The 12,329-nt window shown below is 46.9% G+C and overlaps 4 protein-coding genes across 5 annotated transcripts in view; 3 read left to right on the top strand and 1 right to left on the bottom strand.

Annotated features, from left to right (window-relative positions):
* Cow (Proteoglycan Cow) overlaps positions 1 to 12,329 on the bottom strand; it is a 45,230-nt gene that overhangs the window by 25,986 nt on the left and 6,915 nt on the right. The gene's annotated exons all lie outside the window — the stretch shown is intronic.
* On the top strand, positions 214 to 1,723 carry LOC108071299 (aminoacylase-1-like). The gene is made up of 4 exons (XM_017161999.2): positions 214 to 357; positions 414 to 902; positions 966 to 1,383; positions 1,438 to 1,723. The coding sequence occupies exons 1-4, from the start codon at positions 267 to 269 to the stop codon at positions 1,640 to 1,642; spliced, it is 1,203 nt and encodes a 400-aa protein (XP_017017488.1). The 5' UTR covers positions 214 to 266; the 3' UTR covers positions 1,643 to 1,723.
* LOC108071296 (aminoacylase-1) lies at positions 2,154 to 3,612 on the top strand. Its single transcript, XM_017161996.2, has 4 exons — positions 2,154 to 2,305; positions 2,359 to 2,850; positions 2,910 to 3,327; positions 3,383 to 3,612. Exons 1-4 carry the CDS (start codon positions 2,215 to 2,217, stop codon positions 3,585 to 3,587), a joined length of 1,206 nt encoding a protein of 401 aa, XP_017017485.1. The 5' UTR covers positions 2,154 to 2,214; the 3' UTR covers positions 3,588 to 3,612.
* Positions 5,139 to 7,006, top strand: LOC108071298 (aminoacylase-1). The gene is made up of 4 exons (XM_017161998.3): positions 5,139 to 5,256; positions 5,309 to 5,800; positions 5,862 to 6,279; positions 6,336 to 7,006. Exons 1-4 carry the CDS (start codon positions 5,166 to 5,168, stop codon positions 6,538 to 6,540), a joined length of 1,206 nt encoding a protein of 401 aa, XP_017017487.1. The 5' UTR covers positions 5,139 to 5,165; the 3' UTR covers positions 6,541 to 7,006.

Below are 12,329 nucleotides of genomic sequence, written 5' to 3'. Positions count from 1 at the left end.
ATTGTATTTATTATAACAATATCGAATGTGGCCACCGTTTGCTATCAGACATTTGTTTTGGGAGCATTTCGAGCTAGAATACATGTGGTTATCATTTTGGAAACAGTAAGCGACGTTGCTGATAGCGCACTCATTATTTGATAATAATTAAAAACCAAGGCCATAAAAGCAAAATCAAGCCACACGAAAATACCTGTATAAGCCCATAGCTCAGCGAGCGCCGCACATTCGAGTTGGATCGCTGACAGAATCGACATCGCCCCAAAATGAGCTCACAAAAATGGGAGGACAACGAGGAAATCAAGATTTTCCGGGACTACTTGCGCATTGCCACCGTGCAGCCAGATGTGGACTACAGTAAGACTAGCATTGGGGATCCTTAAGACATTTCTCAAGGCGATTAAATCTTGCAGCCGAGTGCGTGGAGTTCCTCAAGAAACAGGCCCACAGCCTGGACCTGCCCGTGGACGTCATTCATCCTGTGGAGGGTAAGCCAGTGGTGATCATTAAATGGCTAGGAACCGAGCCGGAGCTCCCCTCGATCATCCTCAACTCGCACATGGACGTCGTGCCCGTGTTTCGCGACAAGTGGACCCACGATCCCTTCGCCGCCGACATCGACGAGGAAGGCAACATCTACGCCCGCGGCACACAGGACATGAAGTCGGTGGGCACCCAGTACCTCGGAGCCATTCGCCTGCTGAAGGCCAGCGGTGTCCAGCCCAAGCGCACCATATTCGTGACCTTCGTGCCGGACGAGGAGATTGGCGGGGAACTGGGCATGCAGGAGTTTGTCAAAACGGAGTACTACGCCAACATGAATGTGGGATTCAGTCTTGACGAGGGCGGCACCAGCGAAATCGACCTTTTCTACGTCTTCTATGCCGAGCGAATGCGATGGGGTAAGCTTACACAACCCTGGGCAGCCTTAGGGGGAAACTAAGACAGATTCCAATCTTGCGCAGGACTCAAACTGAACTTCAGCGGCACCTCTGGACACGGCTCGATGCTGCTGCCTAACACCGCCGGCATGAAGCTGAACTATGTGCTGAACAAACTGTCGGAATTCCGCGAGTCACAGGTTCAGCGACTGGCCAGGGATCAGACCATCAACATCGGCGATGTGACCACCATCAATCTCACCCAGCTGAGCGGCGGAGTGCAGAGCAATGTGGTGCCCCCGCACTTCGAGGCCGTCTTCGACATGCGTCTGTCCATCACCCTCGACGTGGTTGCCTTCGAAAAGCAGATCCACGACTGGTGCGAGGAGGCGGGCGGCGGCATTGAGATCTCCTTCGACGAGAAGGAACCCTACGTGGCCCCCACCAAGATCGACGACTCCAACCCCTTCTGGCTAGCCTTTAAGGCTGCCACGGATGAGCTGTAAGCTTGAATCTCATGTCCCTTGAAGCGTTAATTACCGAAAATGTATTCCAGGGGCCTGAAGATCTACCCAATTGTCTGTCCCGGAGCCACCGACAGCCGGAATATTCGCGCTAAGGGCATCCCAGCCCTGGGATTCTCGCCCATCAAGAACACCACCATGCGAATCCACGATCACGACGAGTTTCTGGGAGCGGATACCTATTTGAAGGGCATTCAAATATACAAGAAAATTCTGGGCAACCTGGCCGAAGTCTGAAAATAATTCGAATTATAGAATGGAAACCTTATCGCATTAAAGATTGATCAGTTTTGCACAAATTGATATGAAAATACCTAACTTCCCTATCTAATCTTGGTTTTATTAAGCGAATATGTTTTCGCGACGAGATATCAACGTGTATCTAAAGAATCTAGAGATAATAGAAGATACACACTACAGAGTCTATTCGGTTACAAAACGTCAACGCCGGAAAGCCCACTAAAACCATTATAAAACAAAAGCCATCAATCAGAACACAGTTGATTGATCATTCTTGGTAGAAATTGATTCTATTTATCCAGAAATACAACCCAGTTTTCGGTTTGAAGTAGAGATAACACAATTTTGGGAGACCTCCTAGACAAGTGGTTTTTATGTAGGTAATAGAACTGCGGTTTCGTTGATAAAGCTGTTATCAACCACAAACACATTTTACAATTACTTTATTGCCTTGAACTTAAATCTTAAATAAGAACAGCCCAAATATATAAGCCCACGATATCTCGAATGGCTCGCATTCGCTGATATTCACTGCCAGAGGAAAGATTGCTGCACGGGATACTTGCAAAATGAGTTCGCAGAAGTGGGAAGACAACGAAGAAATTAAAATTTTCCGGGAATACTTGCGAATTCCAACCGTACACCCTGATGTGGATTACAGTAAGGGACTCTCGAACTATATTTAAATCCTTCTAAATATTAAATCGTTTCAGCTGCTTGTGTTGAGTTCCTTCAGCGTCAGGCTAGTTCCTTGAATCTCCTCGTCGATGTGGTCTGCCCAGCGGTCCAGTCGAAGCCAGTGGTGATCATTAAGTGGCTGGGAAGCCAGCCAGAGCTACCATCGATTATTCTCAACTCTCACACGGATGTGGTGCCCGTGTTTCCGGACAAGTGGACCCATGATCCTTTCGCCGCCGACATTGACAAGGAGGGCAACATCTACGCCCGTGGCACTCAGGATATGAAGTCAGTGGGCACTCAATACCTTGGGGCTATTCGGCAACTCCAGGCCAGCGGCTTCCAGCCCAAAAGGACCGTGTACGTGACCTTCGTCCCTGATGAGGAGACTGGCGGAGTGTTGGGCATGGCGGAGTTCGTCAAAACGGATTACTACCAGCAAATGAACGTGGGGTTCAGCCTGGACGAAGGAGGCACCAGCGCCACCGATGTGCACCATCTGTTTTATGCCGAGCGTTTGCGATGGGGTAAGTTCGGAATATGCCCCAAGTTGGAGTAAACACTGACCCATTCCCCTGCTCGGCAGGACTCAAATTGAAATTCAGTGGAACCTCCGGTCATGGCTCTCTGCTGCTGCCCAACACCGCTGGCGAGAAGCTTAACTACTTGCTAAACAAGCTGACGCAGTTCCGCACCTCCCAGGTGGAGAGCCTGGCGAGGGATTCCAGCATCAACATAGGCGATGTGACCACCGTGAATCTCACCCAGCTGAGTGGCGGAGTGCAGAGCAATGTGGTGCCACCGCTCTTTGAGGCGGTATTTGACGTGCGTCTTGCAATCACCGTAGATGTAGTTGCCTTCGAAAAGCAGATCCGTGACTGGTGCGAGGAGGCGGGTGGTAGCATCGAAGTGGACTTTTTCCGAAAGGAACCCTATGTGGGACCCACCCACCTGGACTCCTCGAACCCCTACTGGTTGGCTGTTAAAGCCGCCATCGACGAACTGTGAGTACACATCTTTTAATATTCAAGACTCGACATTAACTTTGTGGACTTTCAGTGGCCTGAAGGTCCATCCCATTGTGTGTCCGGGTGCTACCGACAGCCGGTACATTCGCCAAAAAGGAACCCCCGCCATTGGGTTCTCACCCATCATAAACACTACCGTGCGGATCCATGATCACGACGAGTTCTTGCAGGCAGACACCTATTTGAACGGCATTGCAGTTTACAAGAAGATTATTCGCAATCTGGCTGAGGTATAATAATAAAGATAGCCAACGAATCTTATCGGATACATCTTTAATCTTCAAGATATATCCAAGAGAGCACTAATAATAGAATATCATAAAAACACTCGTTGATCGTTAAAGTAAATTATTTTTATGGGAATTTATATTGTATGGAACAACGTTGGCCTAGTTTTTATTATTATTATTTATTGTCAGCAAATAGCTTAAATTGAGTAGAATCGATAGATAAAATTCGTTGTTGATCCTAGTTTTTTGTATCTCTCCACGAAGACAATTAAAATTGTAAGTTATCCTCACTAGGAGGCTACGATGTGCTCTGCTCCGCCAGTGTGCTGTATGGGTTGCCTGCCGCCGCAATGCTGCCGCCCCGGTTGCCAGGTGCTGCTGGATCAGCTGCGTGCGGCAAAGAGGCACTGCTGCTGCAGTTCAGACTCCCAGTGCGAGCTGTGCAGCCAGATTCCGAAGAAGGAGTTGTGCAGCAACTATATGCGGAACAAGTACATAGTGTACTCGCTAAGCTGCCTGTTCCGCATCAGCCAGTTCCAGGTTCTGGCCACACTTTTCCGCCTGGCCTGCGACGAGGTCAAGCCGATGTGCCGCTATCCACGCGACCGCGTCTGGTCGGTGATGGAGAACGTGAAATCGCCGTACACGGAGCTGCTCGACCTGACCATCTACGACAGCCTGCACGACCGCTGTGGGCAGCCGATTGATCCACTGAACCGGACCAATGCCTACAAGGTGATGCGCCTGATATTCATGTTCGCGGTGCTGGTACCCGACCAGCAGAACCGCCTTATGACCATGCTGCACCAGCTCAACCGCCGCAGCATCTGTCCCGTAAACCTGGAAGGACTCCTTCTGGTGTTGGGGAAGCTGAGTCTGTTCCAGCTGGTCTTTGATATTTTGCAACAAGACGAACGGCTCCGGAGGTTTCGCGGTGCCAGGGAGTTCTGGGAGTTGAGTCATATGTATCAAGAGGAATCCACGGAGGAAAACAGTGCGGTGGTTCCCAAACGGCGCCGGAAGAAGATACCAAAAAATACGGTCAAAAACACCAATGAACAGAAGAAGCCGCCGACGCGAAAGCCTCGGCCGATCTTCTGCACCCGCCGGAACGACGACACCGAAGAGTCCGCCGAAGCTAGCGGCCGACCCGATGAACTAACCCGAGCTGATGCTAACCCAGCCTCCCGACGCAGCAGCGTCCTTTCTCGGCATTCCAGTGTCCACAGGACTCAGCAGACGACGACCCCAGTACGATGGATTTCGGGCTCGGCAACACGCTCAAATCACTTGCATCCCCACAGCACACCGATTCTTGGTCTCCGCTCTCTGTACCTTTGATGGTAATAGAAAAATAATGAATATAAAATTTAAAGTCATGAAATTATAGTAAATAAAGACACCACCCCCTTCCTTTTTATGGCCACCTCTCTCTGGCTTTGCTTATAAACATTTTATCTTAAGCCGATAAGATAACCCGATTATTATTTAAATCACAAGATACGAACGTATAAAGGCAAAAGTTGAGTTTAAACGTTTATTCGCCGTTTATCTCTCGTTGTGTTAAGAACAAAATTCCTCAGCATGACTATTGAGAAATGGGAGAAGAATGAGGAAATTCAAATATTCCGCGAATACTTGCGAATTCCTTCCGTGCATCCTGACATCGATTATAGTAAGGCTTTGAAGTTTACAGGGGATAGTGTCATTAATTAGCTCCTTATTAGCTGCCTGCGTGGAATTTATAAGGCGCCAAGCTGATTCCCTGGAACTCCCTGTGGATGTGGTCTATCCAGCAGTTGAGTCTAAGCCCGTGGTGATCATTAAGTGGCTGGGAACCGCTCCAGAGCTGCCCTCGATCATCCTGAACTCCCACATGGATGTCGTGCCTGTGTTTCCGGATAAGTGGACCCACGAACCCTTTAGCGCCGACTTGGACGAGGAGGGCAGAATCTTTGCCCGTGGCACTCAGGACATGAAATCGGTGGGCACCCAGTATCTTGGAGCTATTCGCCTGCTGAAGGCCAGTGGTTTTCAACCCAAGCGCACTGTTTACGTGGCTTTTAATCCCGACGAGGAGACGGGCGGCGTCCTTGGAGTGGCGGAGTTCGTCAAAACGGACTACTACAAACAGATGAATGTGGGATTTAGCATGGACGAAGGAGCGACAAGCGCAAGTGATGTCCATCTGCTCTTCTACGCTGAGCGAATTCGATGGGGTTAGTGTAGTCCTTGAGCTATAGCTCTGAGAGTAAGCTCATCAAGCTCGCTCCATTCCAGTTCTCAAATTGAAGGTCAGTGGAACCTCTGGCCACGGTTCCCTTTTGCTGCCCAACACCGCCGGCGTAAAGCTGAACTACGTTTTGAACAAGCTGTTGGAGTTTCGCGAGTCGCAGAGTCAACGACTAAAGAGCGGCCAAAACTTGGTCATTGGCGATGTGACCTCTGTGAATCTAACCCAGCTGAGTGGTGGAGTCCAGAGCAATGTGGTTCCACCGCTCTTTGAGGCCATCTTCGATATACGCTTGTCTATCACCCTGGACTTGGTTGGTTTTGAGAAGCAAATCCGTGAATGGTGCAAGGAGGCGGGCGGCGGCATTGAGCTGGAGTTCCTCCAAAAGGAATCTTATGTGGCACCCACCAAGCTGGACGACTCGAACCCCTTTTGGTTAGCTTTCAAAAAAGCCACTGATGAACTGTGAGTATGCCCTGGCTTCCAAAAAAGACTTGATGTTATCTATCCCTTTATTTCAGTGGCCTCAAGATAAAGCCCATCGTGTGCTTTGGGGCCACGGATTGCCGCTTTATTCGGCAGCAGGGAACGCCAGCCATTGGCTTCTCTCCGATCATTAACACTCCTGTCCTGATCCACGATCACGATGAATTTTTGCAGGCAGATATTTACCTGAATGGCATTGAGGTCTACAAGAAGATTATTCGCAACCTCACTGAGGTCTAGTATATCTATTAAAGTTTCTTGTTTATCAAGGATACTTTATTTCCATGTTTAATGTTAATTTTTTGAGGGTTGAAAATGTTGTTAACTCATCCGTCATAGAAGCGCCGTTCACCGAGAGGTTGTTAACCCCTGTTAATGAACTGTTTACATTGCCTAACTGCTGGATGAGGAAGTCGAGGAAAGTCGAGAACTGCCGCTGCTGCTATTGGCCAAATACTTTAAAGAAGTTAACGCTAGCTTCTGTCTAGACAAAGGTGTGGTCAGTGCCAGTCAAAATCTACCTCCTGTCTATGCCGAGCAATTATTGTTTATAGTCGAGTAAATACCCAATTCTGGTTGGGTTTATTGAACCCATTAGCCCGGGTTCTATTATAACCTTAAAAATATATTTTGATACTTTAAAACTCACACAATGTGTAATATTAAAAGAAAAACTTGGACTTGGTCAGCATGAATAAACTTTGCTTTAAATAACTCAAAAACACTGTAAGAGCCCTTCATAAATAGGCGGTATCACTTAGCTCGCAGCTTTAGCTTCAACCGGACTTTGAGTAATCGACTCTTTATCCCTAATCCACAGGGGATTTTAGGTGCGGGAGCCCTCGGCTTCTGGGCCATCAAGAGCACACCGATTCTGTAGCGAGATTGTCCCCTTGGCAGGCCATTAGGAACTGCAGGGAACTCACACCCGTGTTGGCTTTTGCTGGCACATAGCGCATACGCCCCGTTGGCCCTTTCTGTCGTTGGACTAAGGGCTGTCATCGATGTGACAGCATCGTACGGCGAGTTTGCTGCCGAGCAGACGAGACAGGTGGGAGTGAGTTTTGTCAGTTAGTCAAACAAAATAAATTTTAAGGCCCCTCTCGCCGACGATGTGCTTCGAGGGGGGCTGCGAGGAGCTAAACTCCTGCATGTCAGTCTGTGCAAATTGTCAGTTGGGCAGCACTTCGGAATGCCTGACATGTGAGTGGTGCCAAGGGCAATAAATTATGCTGGGGCCGCAGAATGAATAATGGCTACGTGCTCTCAAAAGCGTCCCCCAACCCCCTTTTGGCCAGTTTCTGTTTTGGCTGCAACTGTGACCCGTGCGTGCCGATTAGACATGTTAATGCATGTGTCAGGGCAATGAAATATGTATTGATGGGGGCCGAGAGAGCCCAGGGACCCGTCCTTTGTGCGGCCAGGAATTATGACAATTTATCAGGCGAATGTCAGGCTAGGTGGGGGGTCCAAAGGTCTGTGGGTCTGCATGCCAAATGCCTTCCACGCAATTAACACTGACCATTAGTGGCGTCAGTTTGGCATAATGAGTGCAGTCCAGCCCTTTAACGCTCTCGTTACCGCCGGCAACTTAATGCATATCATTTTTACTTTTAATGAGCTGCTGGCAGTTGGCAGCGCAGCCATGCCCGCTTTTTTGCCCTCCGTCGCCTCCAGTCTGGTCCTTCGAAAGTGCACTTAATGTGCAGCAAGTTTTTGCAGCCCACCTGCCACGAGCCCACTTGAAGGCAAGTTCTGGGTGCTGGCTGCTGGCTGCTGGCTGCTGGAACCAGAATTTCCTTTTTCCTCCTCGGTTCTGCTTTGCATTTTAAATTTCCGCGTAAGTGTGTGTGTGTGTGTGTGTGGGAAAAAGTTTGGCAACTTTTACATTTCAATTTTAATTTCTTTGCCCTACACTCAGTGCAAACTTTAAGCCACTTCACATGCCTCGAACCTGAGCAAATTCTTAATGGCCCACTCACACTAATTAGAGCCTCCAAAAGTTGGCGATGCCTTTAAGGGCTGACGCGCCTCCTCGAAGCAGCTTTCATTTGCATTCGGCGGCATCAGCGATTTTTTATTGCCGTCCGAAGTTTATGACAAATAAAACCCAAACAACAATCACAATGAAAAAACTCGTTCCTAATTAAATTCAATTTACTTGTGACGGCTGCGGCTCGATGTCCTGAGCCGGAAGCCTCATGAACATTATGGCCGTGCAATTAAAATCCCAGATTAAACGAGCTTAGGCTTGTAGCAGAGATGGTCTTCCCTTGGAGTACATATGGGCACTGAAAATACAGCCTCTAGTCGTATACCCTTGCATATTATTATAATATATTATTATTATTATTTTAGTCAGAAGTTTACAACGCAGTAACGGAGTCATTTCCAAACCTCTAAATTCTATATTTTATTAATCATCAAAAAGAGTTGATTTAATCTAGCATTTCTGCTAAAGAAGAACAAAAAAATGCTAAAAATAATAAGAAACCAAAACAGAAAACCTTTCAGAATTAAAATAAATGAATTTTAGGAACACTAACGATCGATTTAAAATTCGAGTATACAAATTTTGGCTTCCAGAAATTAGCTTTCTCTCTTGTTTTAAAAATGAAGTCCCATAATTTATATGTATATAGTTTTATTTACATAGATAAATCTGGTTCAAATCCTTACTATGAAAAGAAAGGCCTTCCATTTGACAAATTTTAAATTCTTAGAAATAAATCTTCGTAAATCTATTCACACAAATTCTCACAAATAATATGTTGAAGGCAAGAAAATATTATTATTCTTGCCTTCAACAGATTATTTTCCCCATTTTTTCGGCCGAGTGTATTTTTGTAGCGCCATCCCAAGTACGGCACATGTATTTGGCTGGGGACAACAAAGTGTTTTTATGAGACACAGAGGCAATTGCGCCGCCTTGTCTCCTTATGTCGCCACAGCTGCACAGTGGGCCGCACAGGTGACCAGATATGGGTGCGGCTGCTCCGGCCTCCTCGACGACATGAAAATTAATTTTGAATTAGGAAGAAAGGAGAAAGAAACCGGGAGAAGTTCGCAGAGTGGAGGTTAATATGCCGTAGATCAAAGTCGGAATCTAGATGGGATCCCATTTGCCACGCCTCTGCACTCGTACTCAAACACTTAGCCCGCCATTGTGCCAGGATATGGCTTCCTGTCGCCGGGATAATAAACGTAAGTTGAAGCTGCGGCGACGGAGGCGACGGCAGCTGACTGAAAAGTGTCATTAAAGCGCAAGCACGCCCACACGCACTCGGATCCGCTCGCTTAATAAAGTCAATTGAAGTCTCCATGGCGCTTATGTGTGTGCGGCAAATAATTTATTTTGTCGTTAAGCCCAACTCCCGGCGATGGCGAAAAAAGAGAGAGGCAAACTAATTAACTTGTTTAGCGCCAAAGCTGCACAATTTCTACGCTCGCAGCTTAAGCTTAAGCGCCGCAGCCGCCCAACTAATGAGCTCCTGTGTGCAGCCATAGCTTCATATCCATTATAGTCGTAGTGCGTGATTGTGTGGGTGCCCGCTATACCCTTGGGTGTGCGTGTGTGTGGGTGTGACATTAAGAGTGGTCCTGGGGAAAATTCTTCTAAAAAGTTGCGCCTGATTAAGCCCTTGCGGCCATGGCTGAAATGGTGGAGCGTGGCCCAGCCAGCGGGTTGCCGGGCTTAAAATCTAGCCACACTTACTTACAGTTCAACTTCCGTTAGTTGAAAATTTCTAGATTCCGTATAATTTTTGAGACAATATGCGACGAAGTTTCATGTAATATTGTCTGCATAACTTTAAAATTACTTTAAAAAAAAATCTGGCATGACATTTATGTGGGAATAGGTCGTGATCGTGGAATAATGTACTTCTATAAGGCTTTTTTTTAATACCAAACCCTACTATGTACTCTTTACATTGAGAATGTTTGTTTTTTTATGAAAATTGTTTAAAGTTAAGACAATTTTTGTTTTAATATATTTATTGCTATGCTATTTCCCCTATGTTGCACAGCCTAAACTTTGTCTAAAAAAAAACTAAAACCAAATATGAAATAAATATGCATCATGTTTCTTGCAAAAGCTTATACAAATACGTGTCTAGTATTTATATATTATTTTTAATGTTTTCTCTGCTACCGAAAGTCGGTTCGAATCTTGGAAGTTCGCCTGTAGCTCTGTCGCTGCGCAAACTTTATTGCATACGCCACGGCGCAATATGAGACCGTACCGGAAATGGCATTGCGAGCCAAGCCAAAAAAGGAAAACAGCGAAAAACATGCAAAAGCAAAGCAAACTTGCCATTTTCCTTCAGCTCTTGCTGCGCATCAACGCTTCGCGACTTGGCGTCGTCTGTGTGGGCCACCAATTGCAATTTCATTTCCGTTCGCTGGCTTTTTATTTTCGCCCCTTTTCGCCGTCTGTGTATTTGCAGTCGCCGTTCCGTTTATTCGCGAGCAATAAGTATTTTTGGCTGCTGTTTCAGCTGCAGCTTCTGTTTCTGTTTTGTTTTTGGTGCTGGCTCAGATACGAGGAAATACTTGCATAAACTTTGAAGCCAACTTTGGCTGGGAGAGGAAGTGGGAGTGGGGCACGGGGAAAGCCAGATAGCGAGGGCATCTAATTGAAACCGAGCAAAAGAATGCGGTGGAGGAGAAGTCGAGTGGCTGCGGAGTGGCACGGTGGCGTAACAAAGTGCAACAGGAAGTGGCAACAGCAGCTACAATTGAATTTGCCACGAAAATGCAAAATGAAGCTGAAATAAAAATTTAATTTTCCCTTCCCCCGTGATTGGCGTGGAGTGCCATGTATAGAACCTTATTTGATGCTCGCTCGCTCGGCTCCCTGCCAAAAGAAAGTCAATCAACTGCGGTGCTCTCTGCTCAAGTTGAGACCTGTTTTTCCACTTGTCATTGTCTGTTCCGGCAGCTCTGGGTTTCTAAGCCAGTTTCTTTGGGCTTTCGGTGGCCCCAAAGTCCGCCAGCTAATTGCAACTTGAATGGAAAAGTTTTGGCACTTTTGTCCCATTCAGCAGAAGCTTGGCATCATTTTTTGGCCGTCGTTTCACTTACAGTGTTTGCTTTGACCCGGGAGGCATTTCATCATTGCCCCTAGCCGCTAGCAAACGCTGCGTATACGCAATATTATTTTTACTACTGTCAGCAGTTATAGCCAGCGAAAAGTTTGCCAAGAACCCAACTCCAACTTTCGCCAGAGAATAAACTTTCGTTGACAATTTGTCAGGGATTTTTGACTATTTTCCAGGGATACGGCACTGCCACTGATGCTCAAAGCGCTGACTTGTCTGCGAAGAAAGAGAGTGGATGTGGAGACAATTTCCCGAATTTGATAACTGGCGGAAAAACTTTTGCCTGAGCTTTTAGTTTTTTAAGAACATAATATCCGTCTTGGTCTCAATTTTAGCCGTTCACGCTCCTCACCCGCCTAATTGCATAATTTGTATGCAGGATTTTGCGGCTGGCTGCAATTTCTGTGGCCCGCATTGTGTGTGGAATAAAAACTTTTATGCGCCTGTGTCCTTAGTCGACGTTTCGTTTTTGGCTTTTGGTTGCGTTTCGGAGCACGACTCGGCCTCCATTGTGTTTTGCTCTTGTGCCGTAAATTATTATCGCTTGCGGGCCCGCTCCCTCTCTCTGGCCCAAAGTGTTACATCCTGCGGAGGCCCCAGCCTCCTCTTCATTTTCGACTTGCGAACTGTTATTATCTGTCTCCCTGCTCGTTCGTACATTTACCGGTCCTTTCTCCCTCTCTCGCAAAGATCCTAAAACTCGCCGAGAGTGTGTGCCTGTCTCTGTGTGTGTGCCTGAGTTATCGCATACAAGCTATAAACTCACAGTCGAAGTAGCGAACGTTATAATTTATTTATGGTAATGCGTACGAACACACACACAAAGAGAGAGAGAGAGAGAGAGAGAGAGAGAGAGAGACACACAGACACAAGGACATTTTGGTCCTGGCAGAAAGTTTTATGTGCGCTATACCTCAAGACCTTCCT

Source organism: Drosophila kikkawai, chromosome 3R (assembly GCF_030179895.1).
Source record: "Drosophila kikkawai strain 14028-0561.14 chromosome 3R, DkikHiC1v2, whole genome shotgun sequence".
Taxonomy (NCBI): domain Eukaryota; kingdom Metazoa; phylum Arthropoda; class Insecta; order Diptera; family Drosophilidae; genus Drosophila; species Drosophila kikkawai.
This window is presented reverse-complemented; position numbering and strand designations above follow the sequence as displayed.

Coding starts and splice junctions, on each gene's coding strand:
- LOC108071296 (XM_017161996.2), top strand. CDS start 2,215: ATGAGTTCGCAGAAGTGGGAAGACAACGAAGAAATTAAAATTTTCCGG. Junction 2,306..2,358: donor ACACCCTGATGTGGATTACA/GTAAGGGACTCT, acceptor AAATCGTTTCAG/CTGCTTGTGTTGAGTTCCTT. Junction 2,851..2,909: donor TGCCGAGCGTTTGCGATGGG/GTAAGTTCGGAA, acceptor CCTGCTCGGCAG/GACTCAAATTGAAATTCAGT.
- LOC108071298 (XM_017161998.3), top strand. CDS start 5,166: ATGACTATTGAGAAATGGGAGAAGAATGAGGAAATTCAAATATTCCGC. Junction 5,257..5,308: donor GCATCCTGACATCGATTATA/GTAAGGCTTTGA, acceptor GCTCCTTATTAG/CTGCCTGCGTGGAATTTATA. Junction 6,280..6,335: donor AAAAAAGCCACTGATGAACT/GTGAGTATGCCC, acceptor CCTTTATTTCAG/TGGCCTCAAGATAAAGCCCA.
- LOC108071299 (XM_017161999.2), top strand. CDS start 267: ATGAGCTCACAAAAATGGGAGGACAACGAGGAAATCAAGATTTTCCGG. Junction 903..965: donor TGCCGAGCGAATGCGATGGG/GTAAGCTTACAC, acceptor AATCTTGCGCAG/GACTCAAACTGAACTTCAGC. Junction 1,384..1,437: donor AAGGCTGCCACGGATGAGCT/GTAAGCTTGAAT, acceptor AATGTATTCCAG/GGGCCTGAAGATCTACCCAA.